The sequence below is a fragment of the Colius striatus genome, chromosome 5 (assembly GCF_028858725.1).
Source record: "Colius striatus isolate bColStr4 chromosome 5, bColStr4.1.hap1, whole genome shotgun sequence".
Taxonomy (NCBI): Eukaryota; Metazoa; Chordata; class Aves; order Coliiformes; family Coliidae; genus Colius; species Colius striatus.
This window is the reverse complement of record NC_084763.1, coordinates 55,928,849-55,949,463: the sequence shown is the minus strand read 5'-3', so window position 1 is coordinate 55,949,463 and position 20,615 is coordinate 55,928,849. Positions and strand designations below refer to the sequence as shown.

General features: G+C 43.9%; 1 protein-coding gene across 1 annotated transcript in view; it reads right to left on the bottom strand.

The window, feature by feature from the left end:
• Window positions 1-20,615, bottom strand: part of VIPR1 (vasoactive intestinal peptide receptor 1) — a 101,023-nt gene that overhangs the window by 57,649 nt on the left and 22,759 nt on the right. The window contains exon 2 of the mRNA XM_061996643.1: window positions 7,687-7,783. Coding sequence (XP_061852627.1) covers window positions 7,687-7,783 — 97 coding nt within the window. The remainder of the gene's footprint in view (window positions 1-7,686; window positions 7,784-20,615) is intronic.

The following is a 20,615-nucleotide window of genomic DNA, read 5'->3' as shown; positions in this document are numbered from 1 at the left end:
CACTTGAACTTTTGCAAGTAAGGAACTATTAATTATTTCTTATCTTACTGCACTATAAACAGATGGTGATGAATAAACAGACTCCTAATTTAAACTTCATTAATGTTTTTTTCCAGCTTGACTTTTAATTTCCATATGTTCAGTGCTTCTTCCCCCATCAAACACGCCTTGACTTCTTCAAGGGAGACTGGCAAAGAACCTCAAGCTCCAAATTTGGCTTTTCAAGCCAGCCTCCGCTCTAGGCCTGTGAAACAGCAAAGGCAGCATTCAGAGTTTAAACAACATGGGCCCTTTCCCATCTGGATTTCTTTGCATGTGGCAATGCTGATGGTGAGTTTGTGGGACTCAGCTCTATTGTCCATGAGCATGAAGCATGTACAAGTTAAGCAGATATAAACAGGCATTGGGAAAGGGATTGGCACTATTTTGTTTCATGTTTCCCACTTTTCTGACTGGGTTTCAATCCTGTTTGCAAGACAGACAGGTCTAGATCACAAATGTGATATGGAGTGCTGAGGTATTCCAGGTATGAGAAGCAGCTCTACTGTAGCAGCAACTTTATGGCTATTGGCAGTTTTCACTGACACTTAGAAAATCATCTCCACGCTCCTGAACTGTGGGTAATGGACAGACAATATGCTGCTCTGACTCTGAGATGCTGACAGCCTCCAGCTGTAAGTCCTGAGCTTGTTTCAATCGCACATGACTTCAAGAATTTGGGATCCAAATCAAGTCAAAGGTCTTTCCTTTTGGAGAAGGTAATTATTTTAAAAAGAAAGTCCTGCAAAACCATAAAGTGATAAAGTTCATAAACCATAAAGTTCAGCCAAGGGAAATGTAAAGCCCTGCACTTGGGAAGCAATCATGCCCTGCACCTGTATGGGCTGAAGAGCAACTGCAGAGAAGGATCTGGGCATCCTGGTAGACACCAAATTGAACAAGAGCCAGCAATGTGCCCTTGCCACAGACAAGATAAATACCACTTAATGGAAGTGTTGCCAATAAGACAAGGGAGATGATCCTTCCCCTTTGCTCAGCACTGGTGAGACTCATCTGGGGTGCTGGGTCAAGGTCTAAGCTCCCCAGTACACAGCAGACATGGACATACTGGAGAGAGTCCAGCAAAGGGCTGCAAAGGAGGTTAAGGGACTGGACCACTTCACACACAAGGAAAGGCTGAGAGCTGAGACTGTTCAGTCTAGAGAACAGAAGGATGAAGGGGATCTTATCAATATGTATAAGTATCTGATGGCATCCAGGGAACAGCAGAGGAAGCAGAAAGGCAATGGGCACAAACTGAAAAACAGCCAATTCCATTTAAACACAAGATTTTTTCCCCCTGTTAACATACTTCAAAGAATGGAACAGGATGTCTAGAGAGGTTGTGGACTTTCTGTCCCCTGAGATATTAAAGACCCAACCGGATACGTCTCTGAGCAACTTGATTTGGTTGACTATATTTTAATCAGGGGTTTAGACTAGATGATACCAAGAGATCCCTGCCAACCTCTGTGATTTTGCCATACCTAGCCAAGGAACTATGTGAATGCAGAAAACCACATGCACGACCCATGTGCTCACATCATCAGGCTCCAGTGTCTGGAGTCTACTGTGGTTTAAAGACCCACTCTCACTGTCATTGGAATAATTTTCCTTCATAGAATGGTAGAGGTTGGAAGGGACCTTTAGAGATCATCTAATCCAAACCCCCTGCAGAAGCAGGTTCACCTAGATCAGGTCACATAGGAACATGTCCAGGTGGCTATTGAAGACCTCCAAGGAAGGAGCCTCCACAACCTCAATTTCTATGCCATTCAAATAAACTCCAAAACTGGGCCAGGACTCCTGTGCTCAAGTGCTGCCTGAAATTCCACCACCCTTCAAAAAAGGCTGTTTATGATGCCACATGTCTTTCACAGCAATGTGGTCTCCAGAGCTGCTCATCCCACCCAAACACGAGTTACAGTACCTTGGTCAACTGCCATCCCTAAATGACTCTCCTGCTTCTGAAAGAACATCTGATTGCAGAGCAAAATGATTAGCAATAATGGGATAAACACATAATGAGCAGAGTCAACTGACTGAGACCTGATTGCTTTTCTTGCCTTTTGAATGAAAAAAGAGAGAGGATAGCTGTTTTTTGCTAATATTAATTTGGATGCTTCAGGTTAAGTTGAGCTGTTTGCAAACTACAGCCATGGAGAGGTGAAGCCTTCTTAACAAGAACAACAACAAAAAGCCCCTCTCTGCTCCAGGATCATCACATGAAAACAAGGCAGGGGAAATCAGCAAGAAGCAATGCAATGGTGAGACTTGCCCTAGAGTAAGCCTTTAGAGGCTCTGCCACACTTCACATCGAGAGACATTTGCCACCATCTGTGAGTCTGGAAAGCAAAACCCCCTTCTGCCATCCTCCCCTCCTAACCCTTGGGAGAGCTTCCCTACTGCTACTAACTATATTATCAGATAAGCAGTCGCTGTATTGGATACAGATGTCCTGGTTGAAAAAGTATCTGGAGCAAATCTCTGGTTTTCAGTGGGGCTGCATTCTTCACTTCTGGAATACATCTGGAAGCATTTTCAAAACAAGGCAGAGGACTGAGGAGCTTCATTTACAACAAACTCCTAAAACCAAGTGCCTTAGAGAACCCCGGGATGTCGAATTATTGATTTGTTTTACCTTGCAGTGGTGGGAGATGCCACCAGAGAATCAGCCCTGTACAGCCAGAGAGCAAAGAGAAAGGGAAAGAAAAACATCCTAAGCAGCTTCTGGGCAGCTTGCAGCCTGCTATCACAGCAGCTGCTGGCAGCCAGCAAACTGCTCTCTGCAAAGCAATTACCAGACACTTGTCTGGTGGGGTGAGTTCTCACCAAATGCACTCAGTTCTTGGGACTGACTTGGCTGAACTGATACTGCAGGTACAGCCAAGATCCCCACAGACATTGGCTGCTGAAAATTTGGGGTGACCTGGAAACTTTGAATGATGGAGCTGAACCCCCAAACTTGACGTGTCACCAGCTGCTCACAGTACAGGAAGCAGCACTCCAGGGTCACTGGTGGTATAACTGCACTGAGATACTGCTGAGCTAAATATCCCAGCTCTTCTGGATGCTGGAGCACTGGCAGGACATTAGCTCCTGCCTCTGCATGTCCATTACAGCACTGCATCACTTGGCACTGGCATACAGGGCAATGTAGCATTGCATATCTTAGATGTAACTGGAGCATTCCCAAGCAGCTGCTGGGAAAACATCATCCACAAAAACCTGCAGCTGCAGCCAGACTTATTTGGGAGAAGATGTGGAGAAAGGGAAGTGGCCACCTCACCTAGATGACATGATTTTTTTCTTTTGGGGTATTATTTCTCACTGGATACCTAGTAGCTTCCTGTGAATTTAAACTGTGAGTGCTGCCAAAATACTGGCTTTCCTATTCCTGTCTACTCACAGTACCCCTGGAACATCTCTCTGACAAGGAAAGGCTGTGAGATATGGGGTTGTTTAGCCTAGAGAAGAATGAGAGGTGACCTTATCAACACTTAAAGATACCTAGAGGGTAGATGTCAGAAGGATGAGGCCAGTCTTTTTTCTGTAGTGCCCAGTGACAGGACAAGGGATAACGAGCACAAGCTGGAACACAAAAAGTTTCACTGGAACAGGAGGAGAAACTTCTTTGCTGTTCAGGTGAGGGAGCCCTGGCACAGGCTGCCCAGGGAGGGTGTGGAATCTCCTTCTCTGCAGGTTTCCAAACCCACCTGGACACGTTCTTGTGCTCCCTGATCAAGGGGAATCTGCTTTAGCAGGGAGTGGCAATGGATGAGCTCCCTTCCAACCCCCACCCTTCTGGGACTCTGTAAAGTCCCAACTACATAATAGCTGGACATTTTTCATACTTTTTTGTCCTTACCTGTCCTTCTGCCGCTAGGAAAACATTGAAATTTCTATTTTAAAAGATAAAAATGAAGGCCAAGAGACCCAGGAGTCACCTGAACTGCAGCACCAGTGCTGCTGTAGTTGCAACAATCTGTGGCTATCAAGTAAGGCAAAGTTGGCAGGGAACCTATGAGGCTACCGTGCAACAAGATTAAAATATGCTTAGGGTAGGAAATCAAGACATCCACAGCTAATGATTCACATTTGCATGACATCATTACAAGCAGATATGACCTGTGTCAGTCATGGGGTTTTATCTAGTGCATCCCAGCCATGGAAAGCCAAACACCTCACACATAAGAAAACTACAAATCTCAGCAGTCCAACACCCAGCTATGTCTGTGTGTGATGCAATCCACCAGTGCTTTCTCTTCAGCTGTGTGACAAGGGGAGGAATACCAGAAAACCTTTCCCAACATGTCAAAACCCAGCAAAAAAAGGGTCTTCTGTATCACTTCATAGGAATGGTGCAGGTACCATCTCACTGGGCTGAGTTCTGGGTCCTGCAAATGAAGCATTTTGTTCATTGTCTCTTGCATTGAGCAGTAACAGGTTTTCCAAAAGGGTTTTTTTTTAAAATAACACCTCAAATTATATTGTGGACACTCTTTAGGGGCCAAAAAAAAGGCTGTAAAGACCATCTAACAAACATCCAAGTGAAATATCAGCTTCCTGAAATGCAATTCTGTATGTGAATGATCATATTCATCACTCCTAATGATGGAACTGGGACTTCACCTCATTTGGCCAAACCCCCACCAGTGAACACCAGGACTGGAATCATCTGTGATGTATTTCCAACAGGACTGAGCTGCTCACTGAGAATCCTCTCACAGGAAATGAAGGTCTGGTCAACAAGCAAGACAAGCTGAACACCATTCTTCACATCCTAAAAGAAATGCCTACGTTTGGCCAGAATACATTAGGGCTACCTAAAATCAAGTGAAAGAAATCCCTCACCAAAAGTCCTTCCCATGCAACAGCTATTTGTCTGAGTGAAACAAACCAGTCTCAGTCTACTTGGGTCTTCATTTTAATGGTAAAGAATTCACTTCTGTATTCTGCATTGAATCACAGCTGCCACTTTACATCTTTACCAGTCACTTCAGCGTGAAGGTAAAAGCATAAGAGGGCAGAGGACTGCAGAGGCAGTCCTGCTCATGGAATCCAGTCCTGTGCCACAATGCAGAACTCCATCCTCCACACTCTTTCATCACCTCTGTGATGAAGCCAATAAACCATTCCTTCCTGCACACTTCCAGAAAGGTTGTTCAGTATCCTATGATGGTTACAAACTTCCTCTAAAGTCCAGACTTTGCTCTCACAGCTGTTTTCTTCTCCTGTGTACACACTGTTGGGTTAAACACGTCTTCCCTGCTGTTTTCTCCCTAGCTGCATCTTCTGCAGCACTTTCCCAGGCTGGAAAGCCAACATCCTCTCATCAGAGGATCTCACCAGATCACCTTCTGCGTCTCTCTGTGTCCCAGCTAACGTCTCCTCAGCTGTTGGTAACTTCATGGATATAATCATACTCCTAATAGGGAATAGTCTAGGACTGCTGACACCAGGAACACTTAATTGGCACCAGCACTGAAAACAGAGATTTAATTTGAAAAGCAAGCATTGATTTCACCCCTGCACATCCAGCCACTAGAAGAAATGTGTGTTTGAAGACAAAGTAGCATTAAGACAGATGTTATTGTTTATCAATGCAAGCCTACCTGCTTATCCTGAGCCAGTGATCAATCCCAGCATTACCATCAGGTGCTCTTAATAAGTGACTAATCTATCTGACACATCAAATTACATCTATGATTAAGCCCCTCTGATCAATACAATTGATAATGGCTTCTAAACAAAGCTTTGTTTCCAGACTGCTCTGAAACAGTGTGTTTCCTTATTCCCACTCATTTAATTAGCAAGGATAACAAATGGGTTGCAAACCTCCAGCGATTCCGTTTTTGCTGAAAGGATGTGGAATGTGCAGAAGGCAACACACATACCTGGCCATAAATCAAGGTTTTACATTTCAGATGGCAGGGAATCTCCATTGCTTCCCATTTTCCTTCTCTGGAAGCCTGAACTGTGCTAAAATTACATTTCCCCCAGGAGTTTTGCTAGGATTTATTCTTTCCAGCAACATTCAGTCATCATCCTGATATGATCTCATATCACCACGTTCATCAGACTTCTCCCCAACAAACTTTCCCTTCACCACCACTAAAGTTCAAAGTTTTATTTGGAGCTATGCTCAGGTACATTTATTGAGTTATGTCTAGAGAAGATTCAGGTACAGAGCTCTGAAATACCTGCTGATGTTTTAAGGATGCCAATTGTTTTCCACACAGTTTGCACTGTAAGATTTGGTTGGACACATACTGCGTCCCTACATACACTTGTTCCACACTGATGTCATCTGAATCAGTCATGTTTAATGACTATTAGCAGTGACTGGAGGAAGTGCAGGGTTATCCCAGTCCAATATTTCACTATGAAAAACTAACTCCAAAGGATTCTAATATACTTGCTAGTGCTTGGGTACAACATGACAGAGTGTGTTTTTACATCTGAATCGTGGAAAACATTTGCAATGGTTTAATTCAGCAGAGGGAAAAAGAAAAGGTTTTCTTGGAATAAACCTTCCAGTGAGAAAAATCATTTGTAAAAAAGCAGTAAAACATATTAACACTTCAAGTATTTATTCTCTGATTTTGTACTGCCTTTAATTTAAACCCCCATGAAAATTAAATGAAGCATTTAGTTGGCTTTCAGAAGAATGTCTTCAACTACTCTGACTTTTCTCTTTACTGGATTCCAGTGGAACATTCCTTCAAACAGCTCCATTTAACTGTACAGGGACACTTGAAATAGTTTCCAAATCAAAGAAAACCGTAACTTAGCAGATAAAAGCAGAGGCCAAAAGCCATTCAGTAAAGCTCCTCCATGGATCAGCTTGCCCCAGGATGCTATCCTATCATTAAGCAGTATCGTGCAGAACAGTCCTTTGGTCTGCAGCCTAACTCCTAGCAATGCCAAGAGAGAGAGAATGAGCAGATATCCTCTTCCATTTTTCCCCTCATTCTGGAGGTGGGCTGCAAAAGTCAAAAGGGATATGCAGCTTCCCACTCCTTCCCTCAGCAATGAGATGCTTTGTTTTCAGAGCCTGATAGCCTAAATGTGGTCCCTGTATCTCCTTTACTCACAAAACCAGGACCTGTAACTCCAGAGAGGCACTTAGAGGGGGAGAGGTCCAACTTGATGAACCAAAACCAAAAGCTCTCTTTCTCTGCCACACTGATCTCTACAATTTATGACTGAGCATGGGTGGCTGTGTCAAAATTTCCCAAGCTCCATGCAGGCTGCCCATGGAGGGTTGTGTTAGCAACAGCAGCCACCTGTGTCTTGTCTTGCCTGCTCCTCAAGAGAGGAACAGCTCCATGGACAGAGAAAAGCTGGGAGGCTGGAGAGCAAAGGTGGCATCACTGACCTAGGCTTCCTCTCTTGATCACTGAAGCAGGGAGTGGGTTAAGGGGTCTGCAGAGCCTTCCAGGAGGACTGCCCAATGTGATGTGTGCTCTGTGCCACGTGAACAAGGAGACAATCTCAGCCACCTGACTCAACTTCATACATACACTACTGCCTTGGAGCACATCCTCCTGATCTAGCAGCAGAAGGGGTGAGAAATATGGGCAAGACAGAAGTGAGGCTGGCTGATGGCCTGCAGGACAGAGACAGAAGAGAGCAATTCCATACCTGAAGTCTGGTTATCCCCAACAAGCTCTGACAAGCACTGGCTGCGCTCCTCTTCAATCTCCTGCATGATGCTGCACTCTGGACGTGTGCTGGATGTCTGCAGAAGGGGAAGAGAAGGGGACAGTGAGCAAAAGCCATCTATCCTGAGCTGTGTTCCTGGGGATTTGCAGCCATCTCAGCTCTCCTGATCCAATGCACAATGGGGATCTACTCCCAGACTTCTTTTATTTCGCTTGAGAGAGACAGAGTGTAACTCAGACCCTGCTGAAAAAAACCATCATTTCCTTCCATGCCTTAAAAAACCCAACCAACCCACTTTATTTTCTGATGATCAGGAGCAATTCCACTTCTTTATGTGCCAGATACCTTGCCTGGGTAACCTAACAGCAACAGCTATCTAGGGCAGGAAGATGGCAGCTATATTGATGCCAGGAGCAGTGGGATCTGTGCTTACATGGTTTATTCCCTCTGTTCTCACACGGCCTGGTCCATGCTAATTCAAAGCAAAACAAACCCCAAATCAAATAAGAATGAAATGTCTGATGTAAATTAGGAGATCAAGAAACTAAAACGTAGGAAATTCCCAGTGATAAGACTTTTTCCCCCCACGTGGTTTCTCCTCAATCAGACCTAATTATGTTGTGTTTGTAACACAAGGGTGGCTATAAACGTTCAGGTCATTAATCGTGGGCTCCTTACAACATGGAATTCATGAACTGCCTCAATCATAACATGTATAAATGTATAAGTTGCACTCCAAAAAAAAGAACTAGGAGCTGGACAATGGGTCATATGACAGTGTCCTCTTGTCATCAACATGCTCTGAACTTGGAGGGAACACCTTGCTTCACTGCTTTGGCAATCGCAAGAAGAAACTGAGGTCCCATTACACACAATGCTGCATAAACCCCTGTTTCTTTCAAGGGGATTTGAAACAGCATCCAGCAGGGAGAAGCCAGCCCAAAGAGACAGTGAGAGGGGAATGATGTGAACAGAGCAGAAGTCTTGGCTTGGCTTTGTACCCTCGCTGTTAAAAGTGATGCAGGAGAAACGATGGATCGGGTGAGTTTCAAGGACAGCTTTTGAGGACAGGCAATGAGCCTTTGCCTGCAAGAAGTCAGCGATTCACTGTTCACTCTTGCTCAATTATGGAAAAAACATGTATTTTCATCAGAAACAGGCAAAGAAAGGGGAAAAAAAGAAAAGATCTTTTCATGTTTCATTTCACAACACATGTTTTTACAAGTCTGGAGGACAGTAGGGCCAGAAACCCTTTGAAGGAACAATTGTTTGATGGAAATTGCCCTTTGGATTAAAATTCTCAAACTATTGAGCACATGCAATTTATTCTCACTGTTTCTTATCAACCCAACCTTTCCCCTTCCCAGTTACACCCCCATGTCTTGTTCAGATTGTAGTGTGTAAACAATTAAATATGTGTTTTTCTAGTCAAATTAAAACTAATAAAAACAAACAGGAGGGGAGTCATTTGGAGTCATCTCAAACGTTTCTTTTCCCCAAGGGGTAAGAGGTCTTTGGAAATGTTATGTTGGGCCATCTAAAATACCATAGATTTCTTTTGGTTTGATTTACAATGCTTCTTGCCTTTTTATTTTAACCTTACAAAAGTGTAAGGGGAAGCACGAGAGATTTGCAGAACACTTGCTAGAAAAACAGAGATCAAAATGTTTTCAAAACATTCTGACTTTTTCAAAGGAAACTTGTAACTCTCTGGACTTCAACTGCTGCCAAATGCATCTCACATCTATAAATATCTCAAGTTTTCGCTTTGGAAATGAAATCATACAGCTCTAACTTTGATCAGGGTTGGCAAAGTGCTGTGTACTTCAACATATTTTAATTTCTTCCTTGTTTTTTTAATACAGTAGATTTTCTACCAAGCCCATTTGCAAGAACTTCTTTGCTGCATCTTCCCTTCCCTAAAAATACACACCTAAATTGACTATGTATTTACCTCAGTAGCCCAATATTTACTTTTGAGTAAATGTTTAAATGTTTAGATTCAGGTAAACTTGATTATACATGTAATTCCAAAAATCTCAACTCTTTGGACTCCAGTCTAAGAGGAAAGACATCTGTGATAGGCAGACTAGTGGCAAAAGTGTGCCAATCACCAAAATACAGGTGATCTTAGCTTTTGCAGAGCTGATGTTGACTTGCTGTGAGCTGTTAAGCAAGGTAGATGGCTCAGTTCACTGAAGGAGTATTTAAGTACCCTATCCCCCTTGATTCCAAGCAGAGACAGACATTGAGGTGGGATACAGTCTCCCAAAGAGAGGAATTTAGTCTGAAATGAGATAGCCAATGGCTTTGACTGCAGGAGGCACAGGCCTGTGTGAATCATATGTTGGATTTGTCAACCCTCAAAACCCATCAATCTCATATATATTTAGCTCTCTAAAAGAGTACTAGATACTTAAAAGCAAACAAACTGTAAGATGACAGCACATTGAAGGGGAGGGTTGATCTGCTGGAGAGGAGGAAGGCTCTAGAGAGGCATCTGGACAGACCGGATCAATGAGCCAAGGTTCAACAAGGCCAAGTGGTGGTTCCTGAATGGTTGGAAAGCTGCCTGGAGGGAAAGGACATGGGAGTGTTAATTGACAGCTGCCTGTACATGAACCAGCAGTGTGCCCAGGTGGCCAAGAAGCCCAGTAGCATCCTGGCTTGTATCAGGAAATAGCACTGGAAACAGGAGCACTCTGCAACTCCCTGCCAGGAGGTTGTAGTGAGGTGGGGCTTCACTCTCTTCTCCCAAGTAACCGGTGACAGGACAACAGCCTCAAGCCACATCAGGGGAAGTTTAGATTGGATATTAGGCTAAAAGCTATATATTCAATCTGAGCTGATTTTTACTATTACTTCTAGTCCACAGAGAGCTAGTGAGCATCAGCCCTGAAGGCTTTCATCCCACTTGACTGACTGTAGTTGGACCAAACTAAAATACCTACTGTTTAGCAGCAGAAGGTCAGTGATGTGTGAATTTCATGTCTAAAGACCTTTAACTGAATCATCAAGGTCAACAAATAGACTCACATTGGAGGCTCATTTTCCACGTTAACTAAGCAAGTAAATAAATAACCCAAATAATCACTGCAACCCTCCTTCTACCTCCCTAGTGATAACATTAATAACCCTCACATACCACAGCTGTCATTGCTATGGGCTAACAAAACAAAACATCCCAGTTTCAAGCATCATTAGGAAACAGAAAAGTGTCCTTTTTTTTTGTTGGTAGATCATCAGTTCATCTGACATGATGCCAAGCAAGGTAACAAGTTGAGCTGCCTTAATTCACCTCCCAGCTGACAAAACACACATGGCTGAAAAGATCCCTCAAGAGCTGAGAGTTTTGTCTGCCAAGGGGCATCTTCCCTGGGATGACAGACTAAACTCTCTTTCCTTGGTGTATTCCTCCTACAAAAGCTTGAAGTAGACTTTATAGACAGCTTGGTACAAACTCATTTTACTTCCCCCCCAGCTCTGGGATGGGTTTTTTTTTCTGTGTTGTTTTGTATCGCTTGATTGTTTTTTCCTGTCTAAAAGGCAAAGATTTGGGGCTTTGCTGTCTTTCAATGCAGTAGGCAACTGGCCACACAGGCTTGGGGCTGAGGACTACAGCAATTCACTCTTCCCACCCAAAATGCATAGAGAAAGGAAAAGCATGACCAGTTTTGGTTAGATCACATTAATCTCAGCCCATGGACAGCTATCCAGTTTCCTGGGCATATCAATTGTGGGTGAAACAATCAGTAAACTCTCCTTTGCTAATCCCTCCTAGCATGTCCAAGATTCCATGTAAACATTGTGGTGGGTTTGTGAGTGGTCATTTGTCCTACATACCCCCTGAAGCCCTGAGCAGAAAGACAAAGGGAATGCTTTTTCTGGATATGATTTTCTGTAGCTCTTGAGTTCTGCAGCAACTCTCACAAGGATTTATCCCCAAAGTCTCTGTTAATGAGAGTTTTCCTTCCTGCTGGATCCCAACAATTGTTAGAGGATTACTGCACAGTTTGCTACTGCAAAGAAAGCCATTGGGTACACTGATTAAATACAATTCACAGGATTGTCAAAGACTGAAGGAGTTGCAGAAATGTTCAGTTTCATCTGTGCTGTCTGCTGTTAGCAGGGCCAAGCTAAGCACAGGGCAAGTCCTTTGCTCACATGGCAACTTCTGGAAGGCAGGTGGGATTCACACCGAAGCCACATCTGCAGGTAAGCAGGCATATGAGCCCACAAGAAGTGATGCCACCCTCAGTACCTCATTCCCTTCTGATTCCACAGTGTCCCTGGGATCAACTGGAGCTCACCATACGGAGACTTCACCAGAGACAGGGACGAGGATGATCATAGTGATAATAGGATTTGGAGTCAAACAAGGAAAGAGGAGAATTAGAAAAACCTACAGGTGATGAAATCACATCCCTTACCTGTTTCTGTTCAGCTCCTAGAACCTACACAGTAGTGAATCATGGATACACTTCTAGTGATCTGAATGAAACCTTCTTACATCAGTATTACGTTCCCATAGGATCTGAATGAAAACTTCTTACAGCATTACTACGTCCCCACAGCCTCTGTGAAGGGAGTAATGGTATAAGACAAGAGCATTAGTTGCCTTCCTACCACTTCTACCACTTGATTTCAGTCACTGCTCTAGGTGGAGACAGAATTTCTTAATCCTTACTCACGTGGACAGAAAAAGAAATGAAAGATTTTAGCAGGCAGTTCTTATTTCAAGCCTCAGCAGCATAACCTCAAGGAGCTACTTCTTGCTAGTTGCCAGAAAAGCTCATCATTAATTTCAGACCAAGGGCTCTCATTCATGCTCATTATTTGCAGGAACACAGGACTGGAGGAACTTCTTACACAACCACCCTGGCTTTGATTTATTTCTGCCACAACTTCCATCAGCAAACTACATTTCCAGTTTCTTTTTAGCTTCTTCCTTTCAAACATCCTCTGAAGACACAGTTTTATTCCTAAAAACCTTTGCAGTGAGACAAAAAATACTGTGTACAAGGGTAGGAATGAGCAAAGAGAGTGGACCAAAGGAAGATATTGACACAGGATTTTTTTATCTGTACTGATGGGTAACACAATTTCCACCAATAACACTGTTAAAAGCTGCAAAAGCTCTGGTGGTCTTGAGGGGAGAAAGAGAAAGTATTGATGGAGTATTCTAATTCTTTTCTAAAGGATTAAGAATCCACAACTATGTCATAACAGCAGGGGGAAGTAAATGTTAGACACCAGTACTACAGACATAAACTGAGAGATAAGACCAAGTCCAAAATACACCAAGCACCCTGTGTGGCCGTTGGAGGATCAAGAAAGAAGGACTTTCAAAAGTGATGCTTTTTAAGCAGAGGCAAGTTATATTCTGCTCTGACCTCCACTCATGTTGTAAACACACTGCTCTGCAACCAGCCATTAGTAAGGGACTCTCAGAGCACGGGTAGCAGCATGTGTCCCTATGAGACTTTTCCAAATAAAAGAGATCCAGGCAAATACTCAAATGCTCTGACTCTCCCTTTGCTGTTCAAACCACTCCATTTCATGTTCCTGCCAAATATAAGCATGCCAATAACAGATCTATCATTTGATGAGAAAAGCAGATGGGTTCTTTCGGCTCATGTTAAACAAAGGCAACTTGGCCAAACCAATCCAGCAACTTGGAGGCATGGAGACTTCATTTAGTCTGATTGTCCCCTTTCTGTGTGAGGGGTTGGAAGATCAAGGAAACATGTGCAGAATGTTTTGCAAAGAGCTTGGAGGATCAGAAGGAAAGGGAAGCTGAACAGCTGTGCTGCTTAACTCCTTAGTGACAAGCTTGTATATGCCTCTTTTGGAAAGCAGAGTTAAATTAGGGTGTTAAGGAAGAAGAGACACCCTGGCACTGGAGTAATGACATACAGCAACTAAAAGAGAGGCTGCTGCACTTGAGTAAAGTCTTACAATCGACTAGGAGACAGCTCTGATGGCTGGGGAAGCATATTTAGCTCCTTACTTACTCCAGATAGTAATTTAAAGTACGAATTTCCTTTCAGGGAAGCTCAGATGAAGGATTTGAATTGAGGCTACTGCAGAAATAGAGGGATGCTGCAGCTCTGAGATCAGTGAGATCTACGATTCAGAGTCAAATGCTATAACATGTCTCTCATGGTTGAGAAAAAAAATCAGCAAGGAACAATGGTGATTATCCTAAGAGTACACAGAGGCAGCAAAAGAAGGAAAGAAGTGGGCTCCACCACCTGACTTCTGTAGAAACTGAAGGGCAGCAAAGTAACTTGCAGTTTTCTCTGAACATGACCTTTGGGTCTAAGGAGTGAAGCCTGGTTGAGGAAAATTCTGTTCTTAAAGATTGTTCAGAAACTTAACTACTAAAATGACCAAATCTTCTGGAGGAAATTCACCTCCAGAGCTTCTGCTCAAGCAATTACAATAACAGCAGAAATACAAAGGAAATGCAGATCCAGAAGCACTTGATCCCCAGGACTCAGAAACATGATTTGAGGATCCATGAGAAAAAAAAAGTACACTGATGGGAAAAAAACCATCACACTGATCATCCTTCTTCACCCAAAGAGAGAAGGAGACACTTTTAGGGTATGAGTCACTTCAGTCTAAAGGAACTGTCTAAAATAGGTTAGAGGAAATCTACCCTACACTGCTTCATCCAGAGAGCCTTAGGCAAATGGCTGAGGGGTACAAGTCTACACTGCAAATATCTGAAGTTAAATGAGATAAAACTCACAGATAAAACTCACAGACATAGGCTCATGTCTAAACTGAACTATTCCCCTCCAGATGGCCTCATCCTTCTCCAGCGTACACCAAGAACAGATGTGAGATGGTACCTGGCAGGATCTCTATAAAGAGGTTGAGTGAAAGACTAGTAAGTGCTCTGACTTGTTTACAGGTTGTATTGCTTTCAAGAGATGTCAACTTTGAAATTCTGCTGTTCAGAAAAGGTACTTGGCTTCAAGAGAATGTGCAGGTAACCTGTTAATACTGCTCTCAATTGCTGCTCAGCCAGTATTGAGTCATCTCCCGAGTAGCCACCTCTTGACTGCTGACAGAAGTGGTCCTTATATCAACTGCAGGCTCAGAAGGGACTTGAAAGCCATGGATGCCTCAGAAAAACCTGTGAGGTGCTTGTGCTCATTCCTTGACTCCTCTGCCCTGCGCCAGATCTGCTGACAAAACCTCTATCCATCCAGCTCTGATTCTTGCCCTGGGCAACCAGAGAGGGCCCCCACCCAGTCCTGTCTGCTTTCTACTGCATCTCCAGTTCACTTGAACTGTGGCACCAGTTTTCCTCCTAAAACCCAAGCCCACCTCCCATAGCATTGAAGATTTGGTCTGAACTCAGATCTGCTCAGATGGCCCCAGAAAGCTGTAAGGCTTTGCATGGGGTGTAGAGCAGAAAGGGTTCCCAAATCCAAAGCAATGGAGACTGGCAGTTTGAGCAGTATCCTGGAGAGTCCATAGGCAGACAAGTGGGCAGATCAATGCAGAGGTTGTGACAAAATAAGAGCTTGATTTTAATCACAGTGGAGTCCCTGTAGTTTCTTCCCTACCCTTCACATTCTCAATCATCCCTTAGACCTCTCCCACTGCCTGAGAGCTGTATACACACCATGTACACAAAACCTTGGGGAAAAACAACCCCGAAAGTCACTTGCAAGGTTGGCTTTTGGATATTTTTTATAACCAGGGAGCTGGATAAAGAAAAAAAGCAAGCTGGATTTCTAGTTCTCAGAAATACTTTAGTGGTCTAGTTGGAGGAACAACAGTTTTGGTTAGCAACATGGGCAACTCCTTTTACTTTTTAGGGGAACTGAAAGCTCTGAGAATTTCTAGAAATCCAGTGTTAATCCAGTGTTACTGCACTATCAGTAAACCAAAGGTTGAAGTGACTGACACCAGGCTTGTCCACCATTCACACAGCAGCCTTAGCACCTCCAGATGAACAGTCAAAACTGGACACATTCAGCATTTGGAGGACTTGGTGCTTGAAACTTTCCTGAGCTACTCAACAGTACGTGAATTCAAGATGTGTGTCTTCCAATATTGTGATCCAGCAACCAAAAGAAAAAGCAAATTGGGTCAGAGTAGAAGTGCAACCAGGAGGAGATAAAGGAAAAATAAACATAGAACACATAAGAAAAGATGTGCATATAATAATCCTTCCTATGGAGTATGTCTTCCAGCAGTCACCACAATGCCTTTCTACATAATACAGATGGTGATAAGGTTTTAACCCTTTTGACTATCAATACTTTCAACATTTTTCATTAAAACATTAGGATCAATTCCAGGACAACTTCACTGTTCATACATCACATCCCATCCTGAAAAAATGCCACTAACAGGGATTGGTTTTGTCACCGTTCAAAGCTTTCTATTGAAATCCAGGTACACCCCTGGAACAATCTACAAATGCATCCCATTTCAAAGAGATCACCTCAAAAGACTAATTACCTGCAAGGGGGAGTACAAAAAACGCAAAGGTGTTGGCAAAAGGTGAGCTTGGCTCATTCAGAGATTTCAAATGACACTGAAGTGGCTCAGTCAGCAAGGCTCTGGGTGAGGATGTTATGGATTTATCAAGTCTCCTTTTTAAAGAATCAATGTTCACTAGAGAAAAAAATCTTCATAGATAGTCTGAAACATCCTGACATGTCTTCCAGGAACTGGGACAAGCTCCCTACTTTGGCTGTGTTTTAGAACAAAGGATCGAGTCATTCTTCTTAATAGTGAGAGAGTCAAGAGTACTGCAGTGATCTGGAGCACTCCAAGTTGCCATCTTCAACAAATCAGGACAGGGCCATCCTTCCTTTCTTTGGCCAAGGATGGAAGGAAGCAAAAGAGCATGTTACTTGCTAAAATGTGTGAGGGAGAGTAAGGTTAGGACAACTGCAGGGAGCATTGCTGCCACGAAGAACAAAGGCTCACAAGAATTAGGAAAACCACGCAGAGAGCAACTGAAGAGATCCTTACCTAAGAAAGCACAGGATGGGCACACAGGCAGAGCCTTGAGTTAGAAGGATTGAACATGTTGGAGATCACTGTGTCATTGTTCAGAGCTCTCCTAGAGGAAAGCTGCTAATAACATTTAGGTGTGGAAGCTCTGGATTCACATGTTTTCTATAACCCTCACTAGCCTCAGTGGCTCGTCTACATAGAGAACACAGTATATCTGAGCAACTGATAAAGAGGAACATCTTCTCATCAGGGCTTAGTGGAGTGAGTGAAGATGGAGATTTTAAACTAAACAAGAGCTGAAGCTGTCAGCATCCACCCTTGCACAGTTTTGAGCAGTCTGAGAGTTGGGTCAGTGTGAGAACACAGGAATAACTCAAGACATGGTTCACTCTTCCTGGCTGAAAGGGACTTGAAGCTACAGGTTAAACAAGTTGCAACATGAGCCTAAGAGCCTTAGACACACAAGAAAATGAAACAAATACAACATGACACCCACTCACATATGCTGTCTAAAGCAGGCATGCATGCAACACTTCCACCTGAAGAGAGCATTGATGTCTTCCCAGGAGCCTGAGGGCCACATCTAGTTTCTCTGACAGCCCCAACCACCTTCCTCTTAATAAGGCCCAGAAAAGACTGAAGATCCCAGAACGCAAGGATGCCGTGACAGGGCTACATCTCAACTACTGCCACTCCTGCTGAGCTCACAGCTGAGTGTCAAGTGAAGCAGATGATCAAAGTGAAGTGTCAGATTGCCAGAAATAACTGCCTTACAAATCAAAAGCTACCCACCAGCTATTTCCGTGTTTTGAACGTGGCGAGGCTTGGCCAAGGAAGAGTTTACTGATGGCTCTCAGGAAGCAAAGATCTCATCCTGTGTCTTCCTGCAGGGCATCACTGTCCCAGCTTGGCTTTTAGCTACAGCTTTGCTTCCCATCAGTCCCTGAAGCAAAATCAACTTGCAGCTGCCTTCCACCGTGCAACTAGATTGTGAAGAACCAGATATTTAGGCAGATAATTAATTCTACTTCATTGCAGTGGGTATTTTCTTTTGTCATCCTTTGCCTGCTAACACCAGAGATGGAGGAAAATGCTTAGAGGGAAGATGCTTCTGCATTGTCTGTTTAAAAGGGAAAATATACAAGGGCACAAATGACACAGAAAATGAATCCTTAAGCCAAATCTTAGCAGCACAGCATCACCAGATCTCTCTCAGGTGATGCCACTGGATGTGGATCTCAAAATGTTTTACAGAAGTAGTATCTCTAAGCTCTTTTTACAGATGGAAAAGCTGAGGCAGAAAGCCCAAGATCATCCAGCAGGTTAGCAGCTGAAAAACCCAACCCTCCAATACCCCAAACCACAGAAAAACCCCCACACCAAAATGTCAGGTTGGACTGGCTGCCTCCCAAATCTTGTTCCTTACACCAAAGATAGACAAGAGCAGTGACAGAAAACCATCAATACTTCACACTCTGAGTTATCAGCATTTGCAAGGGTCTCTACAAGACCTTCCCATATGCCAGTGTATGCTGATGTCCACCACTGTCAGAGATGCCCTGCTTTCTGGGAAATGATTAGATGTTCTCCTCAAAACATCCTGGTCAATCAGCAAAGGGCCAACAGAGAAAAAGAGAGTCTGGATTTCCTCATCAGAAAGCTCAGGCAGTGTGGGTTGGGTGAGTGGAGGGTGAGGTGGATGGAGAGCTGCTGAATGACAGAGCCCAGAGGGTGCTGATCAATGGCACAGAATGGAGTTGGAGGCCTGTGGCCAGTGGAGTTCCAGATGGGTTCTGGGGCCAGTCTTGTTCAACATCTTCATCAATCACCTGGAGGAGGGGACAGAGGGACCCTCAGCAAGTTCCCTGTGGCACCAAACTGGGAGCACTGGCTGATTCCCCAGAGGCTGAGCTGCCATTCAGTGGGATCTCGACCGGCTGGAGAGTTGGGCAGAGAGGAACCTCCTGAGGTTCAACAAGGACAAGGGCAGAGTCCTTCAGCTGGGAAGGAACAACCCCCTGCACCAGGACAGGCTGGGGGTGACCTGCTGGAGAGCAGCTCTGCAGAGAGAGACCTGGGAGTCCTGATTGATAAGAAGCTAAACATGAGCCAGCAATGTGCCCTCGTGGGCAAGGCCAATGGCAGCCTGGGGGCATCAAGCAGAGTGTGGGCAGCAGGTCAAGGGAGGTTCTGCTTCCCCTTTACTCTGCCCTGGTGGGGCCTCATCTGGAGTCCTGTGTCCAGTTCTGGGCTCCTCAGCTCAAGAGGGACAGAGAATTTCTGGAGAGAGGCCAGTTCAGGGCCACCAAGATGATCAGGGGACTGGAACATCTTTCATACGAGGAAAGGCTGCGGGAACTGGGGCTGTTTAGTCTGGAGAAGAGGAGACTGAGGGGGGATCTTATTAACATTTACAAATATCTAAAGGGTGGGTGTCAGGAGGTTGGGACATCCCTTTTTTCTATAGTAGCCAGCGACAGGACAAGGGGTGATGGGATGAAGTTGGAACACAAAAAGTGCCACTTAAACATAAGAAAAAACTATGTCACTGTTGAGGTGAGGGAGCCCTGGCACAGGCTGCCCAGAGGGGATGTGGAGTCTCCTTCCTTGGAGGTCTTCAAGACCCACCTGGACATGTTCCTATGCAACCTGATCTAGGTGACCCTGCTTCTGCAGGGGGGTTGGACTGGATGATCTCTAAAGGTCCCTTCCAACCCCTACCATTCTATGATTCTATGATTCTATGAAAAAGAGTGGGAGTGGAGTCAGCCCTTCGAATTTCACATTAGGAATATGGGATAGAAGAAAAATAATAGGTCAGATAATTAGTGAGATAAAACTTGAGATGGACATTAGGAGTGATCATCAGGATAGAGCAGCTGATGATTCTGGAAAATCCCAATGTTTAGAGCAGTACAAGTTGCAGCAAACCTCTCAGTAGTTCTGGAAGTCTAGCCTTCGCTGTCAAGACCAACTCAGCTATGCAGAAAAAGTCTGTCAGCAATATAAATTAAAAGAGAACAGCAGCAGGCAAAAAAAAAGGGAGGTTGCTATACAAAGTGCTGAAATTCAAGACAAAACTAAACATAGCCTCAAAAAAAAGAAGTTACATGCAGCCCTACCCCCCACTTCTGTTCATGGCTTCTGCAGAGAATTGGAGGTAAAAACACAATCTTACCAATGCAAAGTGGAATGGTTACACATGGTGAAAATGATTTCACTTCAGTAATTGAAAACAACAAGAAGGCTGACAGCAAAGGCAAACAAAAGTATGGAAACTGTTGTATACGAGGTGAAAGCCACTCCAAAGAGAACAACACGCTCAATTTGGATGGTGGGAGTGGTACCATCTGGCTGAAAGTCAACAAATGGTAATGCTTTTTTATATGTAGGAAGAAGGGGGGGGGAAAAAAAAGATCCAGACAGCTATCAGCAAGTTAATCTGAGCACAAAAGTACACAAGACTTTTTGAATACCATTTGAAGGGAAGGGTAATTGAAAGCGTGGTGGCAAATGGAGATTTGGATAAAACACAGACTGTGTTTTATCAGAAGTAAATCAATGTAACCCGTGGCTTTCTTTTGATAAGCTGCCTGGGGTTGTTTTTTGGAGTGGAAAATCAGTGGATCTAATCTTTCCTAACTTCAGTAAATAGTCTGACAGCATGGCAAAAGGAATGTCTGCCTTAACAATAGATGCAGGGATTAATACAACCGGAAGGAAACGAAGGAAGTGACTAGTGTAAGTGTAAAGACTGAAGATTGAGGTGATGGCAGAAATAACAGAGCCACAGGCAGCTCTGTAGTGGTATTAGTTAAGGATCCATTGGCTTTATGAAAGATGGAATGAAATGCAGTGATTAAAAAGAGAATAAGAGAGAAGGAGCGAGCAACAAAAAGGTACATGGGAGTCTGAAA